Raw genomic sequence first — 24,992 nt, 5'->3', positions numbered from 1 at the left:
GGTCACAGCAGCTACTGGCCAAGATCAGACGTCGCTGAGGGGCAGTTCACCACCACCCTCGTTCTCCAGTGTCAGGGACGTGTTTTAACATGTCGTGTTTTCCACTTGACCTTGTGGTATTTTTCTTGGATTAGTTGTGTGCCATGGGTTTAAAAACAAAAAAAAAAGCCGTCTACAGTTGGGCTTCAGCACTGCTGCTGCTTTACCCTGGTGCTCTGCGGGGGAGACGGCACTGATGGAGTCAGGCCTTTGCTCTTGGGAGAGGCACAGGCAGGTAGCCTGGTGGGGGCCACACAATTCTGGGCCCCTTCAGCCAGTGGTAACGAGTCTCCTTTTTCCTATAATACAGTTAATTCCTCTGCCCTTTCTTTTTCTGCCTCCTTCCTCATCTGCCCCATCTTCTAGCCCACACACTCTTAACCAGAGTTCAGACTCAGCTTACATGGCCTGGTGGCCCGAGTGTGTGTGTGTACACATGAGTGATGTCAAACCCAGCTGGTAACACCTTCCTTGGGTCATGTTTGCCATTTCCTTGGAATATGAGCTCCTGCTCAAGGCTCATGTCCTTTTACGGTGAATTCTATATAATGCCCCTCCCAGTCTCACAGCTAGGAGGCTTCATCACTACTAGGCCAGTTGGAGCATTCCCTAGAGCTCAGAACAAACTGTTTCCTCTACTGTCCCTGAATACAGGACACCTGCAGGCACTCTGAAGCAAGGGCAGACACTTCTACCTGGTACCTGTCAAAGTCCTAGGAGGCCTGGGATCTTCCATCTTTCAGTCTAGCACATGGGAGCAAATGCAAGAAATGCTGCCTGGAAAGATGAGCTCCAGGGCTGTCAGTAGCCATCGGTTCCGTAAGCCGAGCATTGTCCACACCGCCTATTCGCTCGAGAGATGAATAGCTTCCTGTTTTAGATGGCTGGGGAGCCAGTATGAGCTCATAAACCAAACAGCAATTTTCAGAGACATCTGTTCCTGATCTTCAGAATAAACTCAGTGTCCAGTTGCTTCGGCTGGTGGGAGCCGATATTCATGCCACTGGTTCACCCAAAGGGAGGGTAGGCCCTCGGAGACCCAGCTTCTCTGACAAGCAGATCAGACCAAAAGGCTGCCTCAAAGATGTGCCACTTGGAAGGAAAGTGTAGAGAAGCGTTTACATCAAAGAAGATGCTTCCTCTCCAGTGGACAACGTCATGCCACTTTCAAGGCACACCAATGGCCAGGTCCCGGGTGGGACATTTGTACTGTAGCAGCACATGGCAAAGGTGAGCCAGAAGCAGCCTGGATGCTGGCCGATCTGGAGGCCTTTCTGAAGAGCAAGGAGAGGGCTCAAGCCCACCTCCCCGCAGCTCTGCCCCAGCCCCCAAGGGCCACAGGGAGGCTCAAGGGGAGTGAATTAGGTAAACAGATTCCTGGAAACTCGCATCTGGATGCAGCTGGAGGAGTTAAATATTTAGATTGGTGGCTTCCCTGGACCACTGTGAACACAAACATCCACACACCAGGGCTGAGTTTTGTGCAAATGTTGGGGCTTTGCCTTTTTTATTAACATTTTCCTCTCACGTGGTTTACATCAATTTATAATAATCTACATAAGTTGAAACAGAACATAGACAAAAAAATATATCCTTACCAACTTATTAAAGTCAGATATTCATGACAGGTCCCATCCTACCTGTGTATCAGCAGAAACTGGCAGCCATCAGCCATTGCCCAACAAGGACAGGCAGACCGGGGTTCCTTAGCCTGACTCCTGCTGGGCACAGTGACTAGAGCTTCCAGGCTGCACAGTCCCTGCTCACAGGAGAACCCTTAGCGTGACTCCTGCCAGATGCAGTGACTGGAGGTCCCGGGCTGCACGGTCCCCGGCTCCTGACTCCTGCGAGGTGCAGTGACTGGAGGTCCCGGGCTGCACGGTCCCCGGCTCCTGACTCCTGCGAGGTGCAGTGACTGGAGGTCCCGGGCTGCACGGTCCCTGGCTCCTGACTCCTGCGAGGTGCAGTGACTGGAGGTCCCGGGCTGCACGGTCCCCGGCTCCTGACTCCCGTGAGGTGCAGTGACTGGAGGTCCCGGGCTGCACGGTCCCAGCTCACAGGAGACCCCGCTGGGTGTTTGCTTGGTGCAGTTTAGTCCAGGTCAGGCACCTGACCCTCCCCGCTCTGGGGGTGGGATTTATAAATATGAGCCTTTGCGTTTCTCTGCCTTTGCAGCCTTCCCGTAGCCTGTTCTCATATTGCCTCAGCAAGCTTGGGGCCGTGGGGCTCCCTGAGGCTGAGATGCGAAGGTGCCCACTCTGGGCCGTGACTCACTCTGCCCCTTCCTGTCCATCGCTTTGGAAGCAAGCAGGAGCCTTCTGTGCCACACACCGACACTCGGATGCCAGGCAGGGACCTCAGGAAGGGCCAGGCGCTGGGTCTTTAGAGTCAAGTTCGCTGCCTGTTCCACGGAGCACGGGCTCCTTACAGGCAGCTGATGGTCAGGACTTCCTTCCTCTTGGGCATGTCTCCTCCGTGCACAGAATATTTACTGTTCTGCCCAAGGCAACAGGAGTAAATGGGATCCAAAAGGGCTCTGCCCCTCACTGAGCAAGTGCTACAGTGTTAGGGCCAGCACACCCTTCTTTCAGACTCAGCCCTGAGCACAAGAATGGGAACTGAGCTCCCCAGTCCTGAGGGCCCAGAAACGACGCTCTGCCACACAGAAGAGCCAGCAGCTTAACTGTGGCTGTAACTCAAGCCCCTGGAGCCGAGTGTGCTCTCCTAGGCTGAAGGCCCGAGGCTGGCAGCCACAGCTCGTATGGGAAACTGCGGTGGGAACACACCTCACTCCTTCCTAGGAAGTCTCCAAGTTGGGAATGGAAGCTTCGGGTCCCTACTCCCTGGTGGGTGCCTACAGCACCAACAAGGAGGCCCCAGCAGAACCCAGCCCCGAGAGGCAGCTGTCTGACTCCCCACAACTTCTGGAGTTCCCAGCGTTTACCCAAAAGGCTGCGTCCAGAAGCTGGGGTGGCAGCACAATGGCTGGCCACCGCGGGCCTGTGCCTTTCCTTCCCAAGTCCTGAAGGACCCGTGGCAGTGCTTGGCTGTGGAGAGTGTGTAAAATCTAAGGCAAGAGTACCACGAGGTCCTGCGGTCCCAGGGACCTCCTGGCTGCAACCTGCCTGCCTGGACACCTGCTTCAGCCACATCAGTCACCCTCCAGGAAGCCTGGCCCCACTCGAAAAGCCCCCACAACTTGCTCCTAAGAGCTGTCCCACCCGCGACCCGGGACACGCTGCGTGTGCGTACCTCCCCTGTTCAGCCCGTCCCCACCTGAGACCCGGGACACCCAGCGCTGCTTGTGCATTCCTCCCCACTTCAGCCCTTGGTGTTTTCTCAGCAGGCTGACTGCCTCCTCCTCCACTCTCTCCTGACCCTCTGGCTATCTCAATAGCAGGTCACTTGTGAGTCTTTACACTCAAAGGAAATAGAACAGCAGGGAAGGGAACTGAAAAGCAGTAGAAGAAACAGTCAGAGATGCCTCACTGATAGGCAGGAGGCTGAACAGGTAAACCCCAGAAGTGGAGATTCCCAAACGGAAAATTCCAGAAATGGGTGCTCCAGCTCTGTGCTAAGCTGGGGACGAGTGTGAGTGTATGTCCTTGTCCAGCATTTGCACAGGCAGCAAGGCAAAGCAGGTGTGCTCCCAAAGGCGGAGGTCGAGGAGAGGCCGGCAGCGGCAAACGGCAGCACCCAACAGGCCACCGCTGTCCCCGCCACCCGGGGCCTCTTCAGAGCTTTCAAGGTGATGGAGCGAAGACCGAGGGTGCACATGCATGCAGGCAGGCCGGGAAGGAAGAGCGGGTGGAGGAAGACAGGGGAGGCTGCCAGGAGACCGCCATCTGGGAGCAGGGCCAAGAGAGAAGCTGGCAGCAGTTACACAGCGCAAAATAAAAGGCCTTGGGCTGGACTCAGGAGGAAAGAAAGTGCTGGAGGAAATGAAGGAACAAAGCAGGCTGTCTGTGTGCCCACGCCGGGCCGGTCACTACCTTTTCCGCATGACAAGTGTACATGAAACAATTCCCGAACAGCACGGAGCATCAGACACAACTAGAGGTACAGAGGGCAGGAGGTGGGAGGCGGTGGTGAGGCTGGGGCTGGGCAGCCGGCTTTGTACAAGGTGGCACAAAAGACGGACGCATTCCAGTTCTCGGAAGCTGGCTTCCCTCGAGTCTGGAGCGCTGGGTTTGGGAGTTTTCTATTGCAGTCTTTCAAGTCTGGGCTGGGCCCCGGGCTGGAGGGGCTGGCTCCACCCCTCACCGCAGCCACCCTGCCTCGGGCTACACGTCGGTGGAGAAGTACAGTGTGTTCCGCTTGAGTTCTGCGAAGGAAATGGGGGGGTGCTGCAGGTAGTAGAGGAGGACCTGGACCTGTGGGGAGACAGGAAGGCAGAGGCTGGGCTCCCTGGCCTTGGCCGTGCGCGAAGACGTGGTCCTTGCTGGCTCCAGCCTGTGTTGCCCCTCCCACTCCCTAGACTGGCTCTGGCCACCCCCCTTCCTGGGCAGTCCAGGTGTTTGCCTTTCTGCAGCCGTGGAAGGCGCTACAGGGCAGAGGGTTGCGGGGGCCTGGGGCCGCTTCCCCAACCTGGCCATAGGCTTCCGCTCTGTCCTGAGGCGGCCACAGTCTGACCCCCGCTCTGGGTCTTGCAGGAATCCCAGGGAGGCCTCCTGCCCTTGGAAGCAACCTCAGAGCTTCCATGTGTGAGGACAAGGACCCAGCATCTCCCCCACCCCCGGGCTTGCTTTCTGAGACCGAGGCCCTCCTGAGAATGCAGCCGGCATCTGGGACAGACATTCTCTGGGCCCTGGTCTAGGTTCACGCATTTGTTTTGGCCTGGGAGGGGCAGAAGTGTCTGCAGTCCTGCCTCCCTGGTGACACCCCACAGCCCATCAACCGAGCTTCCCATGAGGGAAGAGGCGTGGAGACTGAGCTGTTCTCTCTCCTCCTGAGGGGGCTTGTCTCACCCTCTGCCAGCCATGGGCCTGGGCGGTACTGGGGGGCCGGGGTACCCGTGCCATGACGTCATGGGACCAGAGTCACCCTCTGCCAGCCACGGGCCTGGGCGGTGCTGGGGGGCCGGGGTACCTGTGCCATGACGTCGTGAGACCAGATGTCGGCAGCCGAGGTGACGTGTGCTTTGCTCTCCACTTCTGAGGGTCTCAGTAACGTGGGTCCAAACACGGTAGCCAGGTTGTGAAGTGACATTTTGTTGATGGGCTCCTTCTCGGCAACCCTAAAAAGAAGATTTCGGGGAAGAAAGAAGCCCTTTCTCCGCGGCCACTCGGACGCCGGGACACTCGGCCCTCGCTGTAGGAGCTCCTGAACGACTCCTGGACGGGGGTCACCATCTCCCTCTCCTAGGAGTGGGGACCTCCCCCGGGGGAAGGGGACTCATCCAGGAGAGCAGGGCCCAGCCAGGTGCCGGGTTCTGTGCTGACATCTCCAGCTGCTGGGCCCTCCCGAACTGACGGTGAACTGCCAGAGCCAGGGAGCCACAGAGGCCAACCCCAGCTCCCTGGCCTGAGAGCAAGTGCTGCTCTAAAAACTTCCCCTGTACCAGCTCACACTCGAGGCAGTCCTTTGAGGTGAGTACGATTATCATTATCCCCATTGTTTAGATGAAGAAACCCAAGTAAGGAGGGGGTAAGTGACTTGCCCAAGGTCACACAGCTAGCAAGTGGTAGAGCTGGGATCTGAACGCAGGTGGCTGCCTCCAGGACCTATGCTCTTAACCGCTCTGTCACTTACTCCTGTGCTAAGTGGTCCAAAGGAAGAGTCAACCTGGGTGAGGCAGGGGAGAAAGGTAGGCAGGGCCTGGAGCCCAGCAGGAGTCCTTAGCTAGACCTGGGGCTCTGCCAGCTGTGCTGGGCCAGGAGCAACCCTACTTCCAGATGAGCCAGGGACTGCCCCCATGCCTTTCCGGTCCGTCTCGTGGGACCCAGGGCTGCCTCCTGTGCCTCTCCGGAAGGAAGGGTCTGCCTCGTGGGACCCGGGGCTGCCCCGTGCCTCTCCGGAAGGAAAGGTCTGCCTCGTGGGACCCAGGGCTGCCTCCTGTGCCTCTCCGTCTGCCTCGTGGGACCCAGGGCTGCCCCGTGCCTCTCCGTCTGCCTCGTGGGACCCAGGGCTGCCCCCTGTGCCTCTCCATCTGCATCGTGGGACCCAGGGCTGTCCTCCCTCCAGATCCCCCCCTGCTTCTCTTGCTCAACAGGCCAGATGCTCTGCGATGCTTCCCTGGGGTAACAGCAGGAGCTGCCATCAGGGCTGGTGTCCAGGCAGGCCCAGGGTCAGCAAACACATCAGAGGGGCTCTGGTTCTCCTTCAGTCTCAGAAAATGTTTCTGGGCTGAGACCCACCCAGCCTAAGCAGCGCCTCTCACCCCTCTCCATACCATCATTCCCACCCTCCAGGCAGGAGCTGTGGCCGCGCCTGCTTTGGAAACCGGCAAACAAACACTGTGATGCCAACAGGCAGCTGTGCAGCGGGGCCAGCCCCTCACCACACATGCGCACACGGCCCAGCCAGGGGCCCAGATGTGGGAACAGACTGTGCCCAGTTCCCAGGGTGGAAGTCGAATGAATTTTCCCTTCTCACTCCTCCCCACAAGGCTTGCCAAACGCTTTCGGAATTGGTCAGGGCTCTAGTCCTGGCCAAACCAGAGGAAAAATGTTTCATGATGGGAAAAACAAGACACCAGCCCCGGGCGCGTCCAGGTCTCCGCTGGCTCTCCCGAGCCTGGCCCGGCTGAGCTGCAGCAGGGGGCCTGGCCCTGAGTTGGGGCTGAGCTCAGGGAGGAACTGTTCTGCAGAGCAGTCTGAGGGGCTCCCTGGTCCTGGCGTGCAGGTGGGTTAAAGGGACGCCCAGGGACCACCTCCCCACACAAGCCTGAGGACCTCTTCAGGGCCACTTTCAGTTCTAAACTTTGCTATGGGTACAACCAACTTTAGCCACTCTTGGTTGGACCTGTCTAGAAAGGGTGGTGGGAGGGCAAGAAAGGTCTGAATTTAGGATCTGGAAGTTGAGGGCTCTAAGGACAGATCTGCTACTAACCCAAGCAAGTCTCCGCCTGGTGTGGGGACTCAGTTTCCCTATGTCAAGTGAGGTGTGGGCCAAGACCAGTGCGTTTCACCTGTTTTGACTGTGGCCCACAATACAGCCCATTGTAACAGTCCACACACCTCCAGGTAACTGAACAGCAGCACCTGCACTCAAGGCTTGCAGTGTATCCTACTGCTGTCCGTTCCCCACTTCATTCAGAAAAGGCTACACTGGTTAAATGAACCACCAGTAGGTCAGGACTCACTGATTATAAAACCTGCCTACAGTCCTAATACTATCTGTTCTCCATTCACTTACAGAAGGCTGAATGGACTCAGTGAACCACTGGTAGGTCAAGGACCCACTGATTATAAAACCTGCCTGCAGTCCTGAGCATTCTGTGGTCAATATTTGAGGTTACTACTCGTTCCGGGACCCAAATATTTCTCAACACAGAAAAACGTGAGTGCAAGAACTTGGAGAGCAAACTCTCACCCCCCACAGACAGCCCAACAGAGGCAGCGCCCACGCGGAGGGACTGAGGAGGTGGGGCCGGGGCCCCTCCCTGTTACCTTTTCAAGTGTTCCAGCAGGAAGAGGAAGGTGATGAGGTTGGGGTCGGGCAGGGAACGGAGCAGGTGCATCATGCAGTTTTCCTTGGCAGCAGGGTCTGACAGGGCTGTGGGAGAGAAGGGCCAGTGTGGCGTTCAGCTCCAGGGGCTTCCCACCAGAGCCCCTGTGGTCATGAGGCTGTGGGCCCCTGCAGGAGACCCCAGGCTTCCAGGCGTTTGGGAAGCAGATCCCACAGGGGAGGGCCTCGTGTCTGGGTGGGCTATTAGCAGCTGCTTCCTTCAGGAGGCCTCACCATGACTGGTAACTCAGCCAGGAGGCCGGCTGGTGGGAGCAGACCCCCTTCCTGCAGCCGACTGCATGGGCCTGGGCGCTGGGGCATCCCGGGTCTCCTAATAGGACACCCCCTGGTCTGTGTGGCTAAAGATGAAGCCAGGAGGCACATATCGTGCCAGTGGTGGATTCTGTTTCTCAGCCCTCTCTGCTGCTGGCGTGTGGCTGTGGGCAACCTTCCGCTGGCGGCTGAAGCTCTGGTCTGCCCCAGGAGAAGAAAAGGCTGAAGAGATGCCCTTGGGGCTGGGTTTGGCCCAGGTGGGTGGCGGCAGAAGGCCTGCTGGCCGGGGCCCTCAGCAGAGGAGACAGGACGGTGTGTGGTCTCGCTGGAAGGCTCAGCACAACCAGTCTCAAGTACCCTCTGGCTTGAACCAGCCTCCTCCTCGGCTCTGGAATGCCAGCCTCTGGCCACTCGCCTCAGGGCAGTCTGCCCTGGATGCTCGAGCTTTCGAGCAAGAGGCTAATGTCCAAATAGGAAGCAGAGGGGGCTGCCCATGGGGACATCAGGGGCAAGAGGCAGGCCAGAAAGGGCCCAGTGTCCGCACCAGGTCCTAGCAGGCCACACCTCACCCTCGGGCCCCTCAGCCACAGGCCCCAGTGCACTGGAAAGGTCAGCCAGCAGAGGAAGCCACAGATATTTCTCCTGCTGATTACTTCTCCGGGCAGGGAGTCCTGGCTCAGTCCGGCCCAGCCGAGCCCTAGGAGCCCTCAGGGCCTCACCGATGCCCTCCATGAAGGCTGGGTAGAGTCGGTCCGTGAGGAGGGGCTCAGGCAGTTCCCGGAAGTAGAGCTTGAGCGTGCCGGCGATGGCATTGATGTCCATGTCGCTCAGCATCAGCAGGATGTCCTTGTTATCTGCAGGGGCGGGGCCGAGGTCAGGCAGCCTTAGCTGGGCCGGCGGCCCTGTTCCATGCCCCCACCCACTCCATCTCTGGTTCTGGTCTGCCCCGGAAAGGCAGGACATAGAGAATGCCCACAGGTGTCTGTGGGTCGGGGTCGGGGGAACGGGGAGACAGCCTGGGGCCATCTGCTGTGGCTGCTCGGGAGAGGGTGTCTGGGGAGTGAAATTCATCACCCAGAGTTCACAGCCACATTCATACCGTGCGGCCTGCACCTGCCTTCCAACGGGAACCTCCCCATCGCTAAGCCCCTGTCTGGAAGGCACTGCACGCTTTTCACACGTAAAAGCACGTTCCCACAAAGCCTCAGTTTCTAGGCTGCACAGAGGAGCCAAGGCCAGCAAGTTCCCAGGCCCCCGCCGGTCCTCCACTCCAGGCTCCCCACAGATTCATCCTGCCTGGTCAGTGCAGGTTTCTTGACAATTGGGTGTGTGGTTGCTGCAGCATGAACCAGCAGGAGCAGGAAGGAGAAACCAGAAAGGTCAGGCCTCACCATGGTGGACTATGCAGAGGCAGAGCTGCCCCGGCGGGGACTTGGGGCCCTGGAGACAGCAGTGCAGGCTCAAAGCTCTTTCCCCGCGATTCACTAGGCACCCAGGAACTAGCAAGAAAGCCAGCCACGCAGACTCTGGTTAGATCTGAGTTTAAGTCCAGAACCAAAACCCACAAGCTGGGTCATCCTGGGCAAGCAAGTCGGCCCTTCTGAGTTTCTGCAGTTCCTTCCCTGCAGCAACGGACAAGAGATTCGCAGGGAGCGGATTACGTGAGAAAACGCAGAAAAAGCACCTGCCACGGGGACTCTGAAGCAGACCAAGGCTCCTCTCCAGGAAGGCTCCTGGTTCTCCCGAGCTCTCCCGTCCATCCCACCAGCCTGCACCCACCCCGGCTGGGCCTTCCAGACTCACTGGCATCGAAGACAGCCTTGAGCGCCTGGATGTCCGTGGCCACGCCTGATATCCGGTAGATGCCAACCTCCTCGATGCCCCTCTTCTCCACCTCCTCCACGCACTGCCGGACGATGTAGGGCACCTTGGAGCGTTCCCGCCTGGGGTGGGGCGTGAGGATGGGTGGAGGGCGGCCCCCATGACAACTCTCCCGTAGCAACCCCCACCCAGCACACCCGCCCCCGGAGAGCTTCTAGCATTTGGAATGGAGAGACGGGGCAGGGGGGCGGGGAGGGCAAGAGAAGGGCAGAGAAAGAGGCCACCGCACCCCACCCTAGCCTGCCCACCCACGGCCTGCCTGCGGAGGGGCCGCGAATGACGTGGGCAGGAGAAGGTTTGGGAACTTGAGACGGTCAGGCCGAGACTCTAGGGAAAGAACGCCCCCCAGATTCAGACGCTTGTAGGAGGCCCGGAAGGCAGCCCACACGAGGAGGTGGGTCAGGCCTGAGACAAGGGGCTGGGGTGGCGATGAACTGGGGGATGCATGCCCTTTCCCGAGGGGCAGCCAGTCCCTGTTGGTGCCGAGCCCAAACGTGGGCCCCCGGCTGACAGAGCTTCCCGCTTATTACGAGGAACAGACGATCTGGAATCTCACAAGACACCTTCCAGCATTTCAGTGCCGGCTCACGTGCTTCTAAAGCGACTGATTAGGTGCCAGGATGGGCCTAGGCGGGGAGGGCCGGGGGCCCAGGTTGGTGGGGACCAGGGGCACCGACGCCAGGACTGGGAGACCGGAGGCAGCACCTACTTGGTCACCACGCTGATCTTCACACCGAAGACACCGGTCTGCTTTTTGGACGGGGTCCTCTTCAGGCTCATATCTCGGCTGGTGAATTTCATGGAAAATTCCACTTTGATCTGGTTGGGGGGTGAGGCAGGTACAAGTTCCCCAGGGCGTGAGTGCCCAAGGAATGCCCCCAAAACACAGGGGTCCCCTCCCCAAGACTGCAAACGAGGGCTGGCTCACACCCAGGGCTCCCTCAACACCTGCAGGACGGCAGCGGGCAGGGTGTGGGCAGGAGGGGAGGGGGGCTGGGCTGCAGGGAGGTCCAGGCGGCACAGCAGCCCCAGGAGCGGCCAGAGGGCCGGGCTGCCCACCCGCTGCACAGATGTTCCACCTCCCGGCTCACCCGGTTGATCGTTCCCATCCCCGGCTCACCCCGTTCATCTCAATCACGTCTGTGTGCCAGTTCTTGGTCTCCACAGTTTGTGGGTCCAGCTGCAGAGAGAGAATGTGGGTGAGGGAGGTGCCCACTCGGAGGCCAAGCCAGAGCTCTCCCCGTGGGTCAGCACTGCTAAGAGCCAGCGACACAGTCAGGAAGGCGATGTGAGCAGCTGGGATAAGCTGATGTTTACCTGGAAATCAACCCTTCAGGGGGCCCTAGCCCCCAGGCCCCTGTGGCCACCGTGAGGGAGGCGGGGCACACCCTGTTAGGCACTCCTGCCCGTGACACCTTATTCACTCGTGACAGCCAGCCCGGGATATGCGTATTATTACCCCATTTCACAGATGCAGAAACTGAGGTGCACAAAAGGTAAGCACCTGATTAGGAGGTGCTGGAGCCCATCAGGAGGGAACCGGCCTATCCGAGTCAGGAGCCCATGCTCAGGAGGCCGCCTGGGTTTGAATCCCGGCAAGTTTTAAACTCACTAAGCCTCAGTTTTTCCATCTGCACACGGGAGCCAGCAACAGAACCTGCCTCCCTGGGATTGCTGTGAAGATTCAGGGAGGCAACTTGGGTCGAGCCGTCAGCTCCCAAATAAGCAAATCCTCCACAGGGGAAGTCCCCAGGCTTGGGCTGGAGCCCAGGGAGGTGCGGACCCTCCCTGGGTCAGGGGAGGTCAGAGGCACCCCTCACACAGGACTGTTTCACGTTCTGTTTCTGTAACTCGGGGACTGCCTTCAAGCCTGTCTGCCTGTGCACCTGTGAACTAATTCTGAGCAAATATGCACCCTGGCACATTCTAAAGTCAACATCTGAACATTTCCAAGTTTAAATAGTTGCAAAGAGTATGATTTCCAGAATCATGTCAATATTGCCATCCTAAAATAAAAGTGTTACATCGTTCCTTCCCATGGATTCAGTGGGATCTAAATACCCCAGCGACGTGATACCCGCACTCATCCATTTAAAAACTACACAAGGCCAAGTGCAGTGGCTCATGCCTGTAATCCCAGCACTTTGGGAGGCTGAGGCAGGCGGATCACGAGGTCAGGAGGTCGAGACCATCCTGGCTAACACAGTGAAACCCCGTCTCTACTAAAAATACAAAAAATTAGCCGGCGTGGTGGAGGAGGCCTGTAATCTCAGCTTTTCGGGAAGCTGAGGCAGGAGAATGGCGTGAACCCGGGAGGTGGGGCTTGCAGTGAGCAGAGATCCGGCCACTGCACTCCAGCCTGGGCGATAGAGCGAGACTCCGTCTCAAAAAAAAAAAAAAAAAAAAACCTACATGAACAAGCTCTTCTTTCCCTCACAGAGCTCCTGGATCTTCTCTCCTTGAATTTGTTTCCATTCCATTTCTCCTAAAGAATGTTGTCCTAGTTTATATTTTTATATTTTCAAGTCCTTTATTCACCATTATATTTTACTTCCACAAAAAAATCTGTATACATTGAAAACAAACATTTCCAGAGATCACAAGGTTCCAAATATTCAAAATATATTCAGGATTAGTTAGTACCATGATTGGCAGTAGACAATCAAAAAGATGGCCAGGCATGGTGGCTCACGCCTGTAATCCCAGCACTTTGGGAGGCTGAGGTGGGTGGATCACCTGAGCTCAGGAGTTCGAGACCAGTCTGGCCAACATGGCAAAACCCTGTCTCTACTAAAAGTACAATAATTAGCCAGGTGTGGTGGCAGGCACTGTAGTCCAAGCTACTACTTGGGAGGCTGAGATGGGAGAATCGCTTGAACCCGGGAGATGGAGGTTGCAGTGAGCCAAGATCGAACCACTGCACTCCAGCCTGGGTGGCAGAGTGAGACCCTGTCTCAAAAAATAAAATAAAATAAAATAAAATAAGCCTACACATTATACATTTTATTTATTTTTTTCAGACAGAGTTTTGCTCTTGTTGCCCAGGCTGAAGTGCAATGGCGTGATCTCGGCTCACAGCAACCTCCGCCTCCCAGGTTCAAGCGATTCTCCTGCCTCAGCCTCCCGAGTAGCTGGAATTACAGGCGCCTGCCACCACGCCTGGCTAAATTTTTTGTCTTTTTAGCAGAGACAGGGTTTCTCCATATTGGTCAGGATGATCTCGAACTCCTGACCTCAGGTGATTCACCCGCCTCGGCCTCCCAAAGTGCTGGGATTACAGGCGTGAACCACCGCGCCCGGCCTCATTATACATTTTCATAAATACTAAGTAGTAAAGTAACTTTTTGGTGGAATTCTCTCTCCATGAGATGGGCGGAACATTTTTTGTTTTAGTTCACGTATCTATATGTTATTTTTTGCTAGAGTGAAATGAGGTTCAGCATCAATTCTGTTCATGTTTCTGGTTTTGTTGTAAAACATGCAGGTGCAGTGGCTTCCAGCTACAGGATCGCTTGAGCCCAGGAGTTCGAGACCAACCTGGGCAACGTAGGACCATGTCTCTAAAATGAGCAAAAAAGATGTGAACAATGAAACATTTTGTTCACATAAAGAAGTAGATGAGGTCAAAAAGAGTCTTATTACAGCCGTGTTACACCATTCTTTAACCTCTTTCCATGCTATCCGCCTTAAATCGCATATATATCTATCACTGAAAACTACTTGAAATGATCTCTCAGTTGAAAATGAAGTCCTCCATCAGTTTTGTGGAAGGCAAAGAACTGGATACCACCTGACTTTTGAAAAGTTGTAAGTGGCCACTAGAGTCTTTTACTTTCTAAGCACCAACCCCAGCGTTTTTTTTTTTGTTTTTTTGTTTTTTTTTTTTTTTTTTGAGAGAGTCTTGCTCTGTCTCCCAGGCTGGAGTGCAGTGGTGCAGTCTTAGCTCACTGCAACCTCTGCCTCCCGGGTTCAAGCGATTCTCGTGCCTCAGCCTCCCGAGTAGCTGGGATTACAGGTGCACGCCACCACACCCGGCTAATTTTGTATATGTAGTGGAGATGGGGTTTCACCATGTTGGCCAGGCTGGTCTTGAGCTGCTGACCTCAGGTGATCTGCCCGCCTCGGCCTCCCAAAGTGCTGGATTATGGTGTGACCCGCTGTGCCTGGCCACTACCCCAACATTTCTAAAAGCCCCTCTTCCTCACCCAGGAGGTCTGGGCACCCTGGGCCCAGCCCCCACAGCGAGCCTCGGCCTCTCCTCTGCAGAGGACAGGATGGCGAGATGCCGGCTCTCGGGCAGATGGGCTTTCTGGCAACAGCACCTATGTGGCAGCTGAGGATCTGCAAACTGATTTCCTTAAAACTCTCCTGCCCACGTCACCCTCAGAACGTCTCTGTGCACTCTGAGGTGTATGCGTGCCACGGTTTCAACACTGTTGCTATAACAGGCCACTGTCATCACGGAAAGGAAACTGGATCTGGGTCAGCCTTGGGCTTCCTGCCGCTCGATGTAGGTCCTTCCCACATCTTCTATCACCCACACACCGGCTGGGGACAGGTGGTACCCAAGCCTCCGACGGGGTCTGGGTCTGCACTTGGTTTGCCCTGAGCCCTGCATTTGGGGCCAGTGGTGGCCCAGGCCCTGTCTTTGGCTGTTCCCTGCCCAGAGGAGAGATGGACCCAGAACAGGAGACAGAAAAAGTCAGGCACGTGCAGAGAACCAAGCGCCCCTCGGGGAGAACCACTGCTCCGAGCACCTCTTCACACACGGGAGGTGTGAGGCCGCCACCTGCCCGGCTGGAGGCAAGGGTCCTACAGGGTCTCAAAGTAAGCCCCAGTTCTGGCCTCGCTTTCCCGAAACCTCTCTCCCCTCTACACTGCTTTTGTTCTTTGCAGACCCTCCTGGACCACACAGGCTGTCCTCGTAGTTCCTTCGTCTTATCTGGACACGGGGCCGGGCCTGGGTCTGTCCCCAGCTCTGTCCCCCAGCAGTGGCCACACAGGGTGGAGGGATCAAATGCTCTTTGTCAACTGAGATGCTACCCTTAAGAGAAACATTCTGGAACGGCCATGCCCTCTTACATTTCTTTCTTTTTTGAGACGGAGTTTCGCTCTTGTTGCCCAGGCTGGAGTGCAATGGTGCGATCTTGGCTCACTGCAACCTCTCAGGTTCAACCAATTCTTCTGCCTCAGCCTCCCAAGTAGCTGGGACTATAGGCGCGCACCACCACACCAGGCTAATTTTTGTATTTTTTAGTAGAGACAGGGTTTCGCCATGTTGGCCGGGCTGGTTGCAAACTCCTGACCTCAATGATCCACCCACCTTGGCCTCCCAAAGTGCTGGGATTACAGGCACCTGCCACCACGCCTGGCCAATTTTTGTATTTTTAGTAGAGATGGGGTTTCACCATGTTGCCCAGGCTGGTCCTGAACTCCTGACCTCAGGTGGTCCGCCCGCCTTGGCCTCCCAAAGTGCTGGGATGACAGGTGTGAGCCACTGCGCCCGGCCTGTATTTATTTATTTTTCTAGAGATGCGGTCTTGCTATGTCGTCCAGGCTGCTATCTTGTCCGGGGCTCGAGTGACCCTCCTGCCTCGGCCTCCTGAAGAGCTGGCATTACAGGCGTGCACCACTGTGCGGGTTCTCATTTTTTAATTGGCACGTTAAAGTTTTACGTATTTGTGGGGCACAGTTTGACGTTTTGGGACCACCCCTTCTGGAAGCAGGTCTCTCCACACATCAGCATAAGCCTCAGGCCAATTCCACGGCACCTGGTCGGATTCACCCAGAGCCCCTCCTCGGCCCCAGCTTCCCACGACCGGGTGCTTCCTGGCAGCTTCTGCAGGAAGCTGAGCCAAGGGTCCTTCCCGAGTCTCAGAGGGGGACCTGGACACAGCCTGGTGGAGGCAGTGTGCAGCATTCAGAGGCTGATCCGAGTCTTCCATTCAACCGTGTGCACTCGGGCAAGGCCTTTCACCTCCGTGAACTTCGATTTCCTCGTGGAGGCGTCCACACCTGCCTCACAGGGTTGTTACGGAAAAGAGTGAGAGCAACGGACGTATCTTGAGCCTTTCCTGCAAGTCTGACACTGACGAATCCTCTACACACAGCATCTCCGTTCATCATCATAGCAAACGTGTGCGGTTTAAGCTCTCGTGGCTGCTCCCGTCTCACAGATGAGGACGCTGCGCCTTAACGAGAGCAAGGAATTTACCCAGAGAACATCTAGGAAGTGAGAGCTGGGGTTCAAAATCAAGGCCCCCAGCATCCTCTCTGCTGAAACTGCAGAGTGTGTGAAATCCATGACTGGCAGCTGCTGTAACTGCTGCTTCCTCAGAAAGCGACATCGGGCCTCCCGGTGTGTGTCCCGACCTGGTGGGCAAGACCTGGGTGCTGGGAGGGCACCTCCAGTGCAGCCCTCCCAGGTGGGCAAGACCTGGGTGCTGGGAGGGCACCTCCAGTACAGCCCTCCCACCGCCTCACGCCCGTCACTCCCGCTCCAGCTGCCAGGTTCAACCCTGTGTTCTCCTGGGAGCATCTGACCCAGGACTGCAACTCCTGATGCTAAGGCCCAGTTCTTGCCTCACCTCCTCCAGAGAGCCTTCTCGGAGAGCCCCAGGTCACGGTGGGAACCTCTGGGTCCTCTCTGCCTTCCTGCTCCGCTAAGATCTGCCCCTCTGCAGCCTCCCGGGCTATACCTGCTGCTGTCTCACACACTCCAGCCCCTTCTGAGGCCAGGCCTGGGTCACGGGCACTTTCCTAAGCTGCAAACCCCTGAACCCCGGCCATCTTCCCAGTGCCTGCTGCAGGAGTGGCCCTGGTATCCTCTCAGAGAGGGCTGCCTGGCCCCACGGCACCCTGACCACGACACTCTGTCTCCCGGGAGGCCATCAGCCTCCAGAAACCAAGTCTATTTCAGGATATCATTTAAACACAGAGGGAGGGAGGCAGAGGGACAGGGTACATTTTCCAGAGAAATGCTGCTGCCCAAAACTGCGCCGGCTATTTATAACTCCTGGGAAATGTGGACTCTGCTATTTCCTGATGAGATTAGCACCAGGGTGGAGGGGCTGGCCCCTGGGACGTTGGTGGATGGGACACCTGACTGCTCACCCTCTGGTCCCAGCAGTCACCATGTGCCATCCATGGGCCCAGGGGAGCAGGTACCTGGGGGATGTCCGATCACCTGAAGCAGGGAGACAGAGGGAGCTTGTGAAGGGCTAGGCTGGGAAGACCACCAAGGGCACATGAGCACTGGGACCTCCCCAAGGTGGGCCACAGGCGGGAGACAGAAATAGGCCGCAAAACATCATGGAGCCAAAGGCCGGACGAACGACTGGGCCGGGGCAGACGAGGGAGCCAGGGGTGGATGGCTTAGGGGTAGATGAGTGGGCCATGGGCAGACGGCCAGGCAAGGGGTAGACAACTGAGCCAGGGGCGGACGACTGGGCCAGGGGCAGACAAGTAGGCCAGGCGCGGACAACTGGGCCGCACATGGTCACTGAGAGCAGCTCAACTATTTTCTTCTTTTTTTTTTTGAGACGGAGTCTCACTCTGTTGCCCAGGCTGGAGTGCAGTGGCGCGATCTCGGCTCACTGCAACTTCTACCTCTGGGTTTGAGCGATTCTCCTTCCTCAGCCTCCCGAGTAGCTGGGACTACAGGCACGAGCCACCACACCTGGCTAATTTTTGTATTTTTAGTAGAGACGGGGTTTCACCATGTTAGCCAGGCTGGTCTCCAACTCCTAACCTCAGGTGATCCACCCACCTCAGCCTCCCAAAGTGCTGGGACTCCAGGCGTGAGCCGCCACGTCTGGCCAACTATTTTCTTTTTGTCTGGGCACTTAGCCATGGTCAAATCATGACTGCGCATTCAGACCTCTCCCAAAGAGAAACGCTGACCCTGGGGACTCATGTCCAGGAGACCACCGGGTCCCCTGCGATAAACACCCAGCAGGCAGGGGCACCAGGTTGAAGTGGGGCTCCGTCACCTCCGAGGGGCAGGAGTGAAGACCTGAAGGTGGGCGTGGATTCTCCACCAAGAATCCCAGAGGTGGCTGGGGGAGGTCACCTCGCCTTTCTGGACTGAAACGACCTCACGTTTGGGGCAGGAATCAGCAAAGTGGCCTCGCAGCAGGGAGCGGATTCGAGGCTCCAGGGCAGAGGGTGCTCTACGCACACCTGAGTGTCATCCAGAGCTGAGTTTCAGGAACATCCTGGGGATGCCCCTGAGGGTCTCAGCCCTTCCCCCTGGCCCACCTCTCACCCCCTGGGGCAGGTGACCCCATTTCTCCCGCCACTGCCTGGAGGGTTGCTCCCGGCCAGCGCCATTCTCGGATTCAGGGGCAGGCTCCCTCCAGTCTCCACTCCTACTCCCTCGGAGGTGGCGGAGGCCCCATTCCAACCCGGTGCCCCTGCCTGCCGGGCCATGCTCTCCACTCCAGCAGGCAGCTCGCCCCAAAGTCTTTGGTGGGTTTCCGCCACCTCCCCTCCCCCAAGCCCTCACCCAGAGCCCTTTAATCCGCAGCGAGGGGCTCTACCCAAGGCAGGTGGAACTTAGAACTGGCCACGGGGGGGGTCTCAGTGGAGGAGGAGGCAGAGGTCCCGAGCGGCCTTCAGTAGACGTCACTCGGGATGTGATTCAGGGGCTCACTGGACGATGGGAACCTGAAGACCACATTCGCCAGGGCCCCAAGGGCTCCCAGACCTCCACCTCCTTCCTGAAAGCTGCTTCCCTCAGGAGCCCACTCAGTCACTCCCACCGCCCAGGGTCAACCCCCCGAGGAGCCCTGCTTCCTGGGCACAACCCTGCCCTTCCTCTCACAGCTGGCGCTCCTCTACCCTCCGCCCTCTGAGCCCTGGCATCCCAGAAGGTGGGAGGGCTTCCCTCAGAGGGGGTTGCAGAGGTTCATAAAAAAAAGTGCTTCTTCGGCCAGGCGCAGTGGCTCACGCCTGTAATCCCAGCACTTTGGGAGGCCGAGGCGGGCCTCGCCTGAGGTCAGGAGTTCGAGACCAGCCTGGCAAACATGGTGAAATACCATCTCTACTAAAAATACAAATATTAGCTGGGCGTGGAGGCAGGCACCTGTAATCCCAGCTACTTGGGAGGCTGAGGCAGGAGAGTGGCGTGAACCTGGGAGCTGGAGGTTGCAGTGAGCCGAGATCGCGCCACTGCACTCCAGCCGGGGTGACAGCGAGACTTTGTCTCGGGGGAAAAAAGAAATGCTTCTTTACAACAAAGGTGGTGAATCTGCTCCTCGTGAGAGGTGGGACAGGAACGCTAGAAAATTATCCCCGCCGGGCGCGGTGGCTCACGCCTGTGATCCCCGCACTGTGGGAGGCCGAGGCGGGCAGATCACCTGAGGTCAGGAGTTCGAGACCAGCCTGGCCAACATGGCGAAACCCCGTCTCTACTAAAAATACAAAATTAGCCAGAAATCGCTTGAACCCGGGAGGCAGAGGGTGCAGTGAGCCAAGATAGTGCAACTGCACTCTAGCCTGGGCAACAGAGCAAGACTCTGTCTCAAAAAAAAAAAAAAAAGAAAAGAAAAGGATTCCCGAAGGACCTCAGTGAAAGACGCACCCAGACCGGGAACCATGTGGAAGGTGGAACTGTGGCATTTCACGCCTGCCCTGGAGGGGCTGTGGAACCCAGGCCCTGAGCCAGACATCGGGTCCGAGGGTGGGCACGTTTCCTGTGGCTCCCAGGCCAGCGGCCACGGTGGCAGCCCGGGCTGGCTTTCCCCTGCCCTCCCCCAAGGGCAGCCCCACACTCAGGGCTGGGTCCCCTTGGGACACCGAAGCCGGCCTGTCATTGGGGCAGACCACAGGCGTGCGAGGCACGGCAGGGCTGGCAAGCTGGCAACGGGGGAGACGGGAGCTGCCAAAAGCCTGGCTCTCCTCCCTTGAGGAGGCGCCGGAGGATTCCGTCAACGTGGCTGCTCCAAGAGAGGGGCAGGGCAGAGAGGGAGGGGCTGCCGTGACCTACCCCTGGCTTCCAGCTCAGCAGCTGGGTGGGGGACACCGGGTCGGGCTCCAGAAACTCTCCCCACATCTTCCCATGGCCTGGCATCCCCACTGCTAGGCCAGGCAGGCTCCGCCTCTCCAGCCCTCACCCTGCAGGGCCAGCCAGGCTCCCTTGCAGCCAAGGTGTGCCGCCTGCCACACCCAGGCCAGCCACAGATAGGCGAGGGCTGACACTGTGTCCCAGGGCCTCCGCTTGCCTCCCCTCCGACACCCCAGAACATCTAAGTTCCCCGAGCCTCATGGAAGGAAGGGGTTTAGCAGCTCTGAACGAGGCTTTTGTTGAAGCCAGGTTAGCCTCTCAGCACCCGCGGCAACCTGCCTTCGCCACCGTCCACTCCAGCGCCTCTGCCTGCCCCACGTCCACCCAGGACCTCTGCCTTCACCAGCGTCCACTCCAGCGCCTCTGCCTGCCCCACGTCCACCCAGGACCTCTACCTTTCCTGGCGCCCCTCCAGCACCTCTGCCTGCCCCAGTACCCACTTCGCTTTCAGCCCCCAGGCTGGGCATGGCTGACCTTGAGGAGAAGCAGAAAAAACCCAAACCTGGGCTGCTCTTGGAGGCCCCACAGCCAGGCACATCTCCCCCGGCAGCCTGGGGCTCTGTCTTCCTCAGGGCCAGCCTACCCCACCACGGCCTCCCCACACAGGCAGGCTGGAGGTTTCAGCTCAGAACTGGGGTGCAAATACCAACCAGGAAGCTGGCCCTGCCCCCTCCCAGGGCAGGCCGGGGATGCCAGGGTAGCAAGGGTAGGGGCAGTGGGGCCCTCTTGAGAAAAGGAACAGACCAGGGCGAAAGCAATACAGAGGTGGCCTCAGCAGCCCCTCCTGAAAGGAAAGGGGCTCCCTCAGAGGTCAAAGTCCAAGATGAAAGGCCTGCTGTGGTCCTGACCAGGAAGATTCATGCTGGCGGCCATGGGAAGGCCGAGGACCTGTCAGACCTCCACGGGCTCCAAAGCCTCGCGCTGGACCTGGAGTGGTTAAGAAGCATCAACAGGGCGGGGCGCGGCGGTTCACACCTGTAATCCCATCACTGTGGGAGGCCGAGGCAGGAGGATCACCTGAGGTCAGGAGTTCGAGACCAGCCTGACCAACGTGGAGAAACCCTGTCTCTACTAAAAATACAAAATTAGCTGGGTGTGGTGACACACACCTGTAATCCCAGCTACTCGGGAGGCTGAGGCAGGAGAATTGCTTGAACCCGGGAGGCAGAGGTTGCAGTGAGCCGAGATTGTGCCATTGTATCCAGCCTGGGCGACAGAGCGAGACTCCATCTCAAAAAAAAAGAGCATCAACTGCCTTCTCTGAAACTGGCTTCACCCTCCCTGCCCAGGCCAGGTGGGCGTGGAGCTTACTGCCGGGGACATGAGGGTCACCAGCAATTCCAGGGCCCAGGCGGGCTCTGAGCGGCCCCTCCCAGGCCTCGCTTTGCTCCGAGTCTCACGTTCAGTGGCATAGTGGCATCATCGAGAAGAACTGCTGTGCCTGTTGCTATGCACACATGCCAGGCTGGGCACCACACTGATGCCTGATGGGCAGGAGCCCAGCATCTCCAGACTCCCCCATTCAGGGCATGTAGCCCAACCCCAACCGGCCACGGAAAGGAGGACACCACGGGTGAGAGCTTGCGCTGGGGCTGAGCTGCTGGGTCTGAGTGCTGCCCCTCGGCTAAGCCACTCATGTGACCTCATCTGGGTCACTCTCTGAGCCTCATTCCTCACATATAAAACAGTCTGGGCCAGGTACGGTGGCTCCTGCCTGTAATCCAGCACTGTGGGAGGCTGAGGCAGGTGGATCCATTGAAGCCAGAAGTTCACCATCAGCCTGCACAACATGGTGAAACCTCGTCTTTAGAAAAAAATACAAAAACTGGCCAGTCATGTTGGTACATGCCTGTAGACCCGGGTACCTGGGAGGCTGAGGTGGGAGGACTGCTTGAGCTCGGGAGATGGAGGCTGCAGTGAGCTGAGATGGTGCCACTGCACTCCAGCCTGAGCGAGAGAGTGAGACTCCCTCTAAAAAAACAAAAAAATTAAAAATGTAAAAATTCGAAACACATTTAGGCCGGGCGCGGTGGCTCATGTCTGTGATCCCAGCACTTTGGGAGGCCAAGGCAGGTGGATCACCTGAGGTCAGGAATTTGAGACCAGCCTGGCCAACATGGTGAAACCCCGTCTCTACTAAAAATACAAAAATCAGCCGGCTATGGTGGCGTGTGCCTGTAATCCCAGCTACTCAGGAGGCTGAGGCAGGAGAATCGCTTGAACTCAGGAGCCAGAGGTTGCAATGAGCTGAGATTGCGCCATTGCCCTCCAGCCTGGCAACAGAGCAAGACTCTGTCTCAAAACAACAACAACAAAGAACCCAAACAAACAAACAAACAAAACAGTGTGGATAATAACAGCACCTCGTAGGTGTCACCTCACTTGCGTCACAGGCTAAGAATGATGCCTCGTACTCAGTACATGTTCAAAACATATCATCGCCACAAAACATATCACCACCACAAAACATACCATCGCCACAAAACTGTGCTTGAACCCCCCGTGGCTTCCCGCCGCATTCGGATTAAAGGCCGAGCTCCCTGTCCTGAACCGCAGGGCCCCACATCGCCTGGCTGCCGTTCCCTGACCCTGCGTAATGCCCTACGCTGTCCCCGCTGCTCCCTTCTGCCTCTGAACACACCTGTCTCGGGGTGTGCACCTTGCTGGTTCTTTGGCCTGAAATGCACTGTCCCCAGTTTTTACAGCTGAATTCTTCTTGTCATTTAAATCCTCGTTCAAAAGTGGTCATCTCAAGCCAGGCGTCCCCCTGTCACTCTCTACTGTGTTACCCAGTTGTGTTTATTTTCTTCACAGCACTCGTCTGACCTGCAAGGATCTCACTTGCTGACGGACTCCTCCTGCAGACCGGGTCTCGTCTGTCTCGGGTGCCTGTGCCCCTAGCTCCTGCAGGCCCAGCACGTGGGAGGTGCTCCAGCAACACTCACAGGCCAGAGGAACCACCTGGGGCTTGGGGGAAGGAGGTGACAATGGCTCCCTGCCAGGGTTGCTTCAGGACAGGGGTCCGGAAGCCCTGCGTTCCCACTAAACCCCCTGCTCCTGTGTTCATTGAATGGCTGGCGTTGGCCCAGGGGCAGCCCTGTGACAGACTCTCCCAGGGTGCTCAGGGTTTAAGGTTTAGGACTAGGAATCTTGAGACATGGCCAAGATCATCACATGAACTGGATTCTAGGAGATCACCGTTCTGCTCCTTCACTGAGCTGACAGCAGAGAACCAGAGAGGTAAAGGGACGTACTCACGGGCACACAGCAGTTCAGTAGCACACCAAGACAAGAAAAATGGAAAACCGTGACTCCCACCAGCCTGGCCGCCCTGTCTTCTCTGGCACCTTGTGCCACAGGAGCCTGAGGGCTGGGGACCCCGGAGGCCTCCCCGAGCACAGCCACGGCGTCCAGGCATCGGATGGGAAGGGTGCTGCGGATGTCACGGCTCTGGCTGTGCCCGTCATCGGTGCCAGCCCCGGCTGGGGTCATGGTTCAGGATAGAGATCCCTCCAGATTCCCGCTCAGGAGCTAGTTCCACTGTCTTGAAGCGGGGCCATGGGGATCCTGGGGCCTCCTGGCCTCTCTGCAGAAGCCCTAGAGCAGCTCCATGGGCCCTTCCCGCCTCTCTAGGGCCCATCCTGGAGGGCCCAGTGTCTTCGGCTCACTGGATCCAGGGCTGATGCTGGGTTTCTCCCGGGGGTGGGGCAGGCAGGCCACAGGCACAGGGGACTGTCTGTTCCTCGAAGGTGCCAGGGGGCCGTCAGGACACAAACATCTTCCTGCCCCAGCATGATTTCACAGGGGAAAGGAGGCCAAAAAATAGCACCTGTCGACCACTTCCCAACCACCTGGGCAGTCAGCGAGGCCACTCAGCAGAGAGCCAGGTCTTTCCAGCATCAATACCCTGTGACACCCGGCAGCTCCCCCAAACCCACAGCTGCAGCTCCCCCAAACCCACAGCTGCAGCTCCCCCAAACCCACACCTGCAGCTCCCCCAAACCCACACCTGCAGCTCCCCCAAACCCACACCTGCAGGCTTCTGGGCTCCTTCCCAAATGTCTGGGGCCTCCCTGCCTCTGGGTACTACGGCAACACTGGGCTCGGGCAGCTTTGGCCTCTGAGGAACCCCCTCGGTTGGCATGTTCTGCTCTCCCTGGTCCAGAGCCATCCAAAAGCTGGGGCACCACGCCCAGCACCGCTGGCTGGCCAAGCTGTGGGCTGCAGGGAGGCTGGGGAGGACCAGCGCCCTTCTACCCTCCCCAGGTACCAAGAGCAGCACCTTGCCAAGTTCACTCCGAGCAGGGTTCCCGCCTTGGTGTCCACAGCCCCGTCTGAAGTCACACACAGTGTGTGCATGGCGTGGCTCTGTGTCTGGGCGGCCTCCAGAACCTTCATCAGATTCTCAGAGTCCAGGGTTCCTCCTCTGTGGACTCAAGCAGGCCTCTTAGGAGCCGGCCTGGCAGACAGGTCAGGAGAGTACTCATGAGGCCCCAGCAGTGAGGTCGTCCCCCTCAGGGGTGGGTAAGTGCTGTGGAAATGAGGGAGGCTCACCCGACCCCACTGCCAACCTGCCAGTCAGCCTGGCTGCAGTCAGGACCCACACAGAGGCCCAGGAAGAAATGGGCTGGTGCAGGGGTCTCCAGCTCTCGGGCAGAGGCACCACTGTAGACCCCTGTCTGTGGCTGAGGGGTCACTATAGGGGGGTGTGTGTGAACAGAGAAGACACACGATGAAGCTTCCTTCCCAGTAGAAAACAAGAAAGGGCGGTGGGCAGCTGGGCTAGGCCAGACTTCTATTGCAGAAGACTGCAAGAGCTTTCCCAACGCCCAGACTGGATTATAAAAAAAGTAAATGAGCCCAAGATAAATCTGTATCTTGTACCCAGCACTTGTGTACCCTCAATGGCCAAGTAAGTGGCAGAGTGAACCTCGGGCGTGAACGTGGTATGCACACCTGGTGCCGTCAGGAAGGAATAAACAATAGGCTCTGAGAGGGGTGGGTTTGTCCTACGGTGGAGACCAAGCTGACAAAGAAAGGGATCCTGTTTTTCTCCACCCCCGAG

General features: G+C 57.8%; 1 protein-coding gene and 2 long non-coding RNA genes across 7 annotated transcripts in view; 1 reads left to right on the top strand and 2 right to left on the bottom strand.

Annotated features, from left to right (window-relative positions):
• Positions 1–1,512: 1,512 nt before the first annotated feature.
• The window catches only part of ABR (ABR activator of RhoGEF and GTPase), a 230,897-nt gene continuing 207,417 nt past the window's right edge, over positions 1,513–24,992 (bottom strand). For all 5 annotated transcript variants that reach the window (XM_050763519.1, XM_050763522.1, XM_050763520.1 and 2 more), the window contains 7 exons: positions 10,982–11,041; positions 10,571–10,680; positions 9,784–9,923; positions 8,700–8,834; positions 7,650–7,755; positions 5,128–5,275; positions 1,513–4,412 (listed from right to left, as the gene is read on the bottom strand). In XM_050763519.1, coding sequence (XP_050619476.1) covers positions 4,323–4,412; positions 5,128–5,275; positions 7,650–7,755; positions 8,700–8,834; positions 9,784–9,923; positions 10,571–10,680; positions 10,982–11,041 — 789 coding nt within the window. In that variant the 3' untranslated portion in view covers positions 1,513–4,322. The remainder of the gene's footprint in view (positions 4,413–5,127; positions 5,276–7,649; positions 7,756–8,699; positions 8,835–9,783; positions 9,924–10,570; positions 10,681–10,981; positions 11,042–24,992) is intronic.
• Positions 6,127–11,888, top strand: LOC126938904 (uncharacterized). The gene is made up of 2 exons (XR_007720218.1): positions 6,127–7,539; positions 9,469–11,888. It is a non-coding gene; the product is annotated as an uncharacterized LOC126938904 (long non-coding RNA).
• On the bottom strand, positions 15,375–19,986 carry LOC126938909 (uncharacterized). The gene is made up of 2 exons (XR_007720225.1): positions 16,317–19,986; positions 15,375–16,266 (listed from the first exon to the last, which is right to left on the bottom strand). It is a non-coding gene; the product is annotated as an uncharacterized LOC126938909 (long non-coding RNA).

This window comes from Macaca thibetana, chromosome 16 (genome assembly GCF_024542745.1).
Source record: "Macaca thibetana thibetana isolate TM-01 chromosome 16, ASM2454274v1, whole genome shotgun sequence".
Classification (NCBI taxonomy): domain Eukaryota; kingdom Metazoa; phylum Chordata; class Mammalia; order Primates; family Cercopithecidae; genus Macaca; species Macaca thibetana.
The sequence above is the reverse complement of the archived record's forward strand: the minus strand, read 5'-3'. Positions and strand labels throughout refer to the sequence as shown.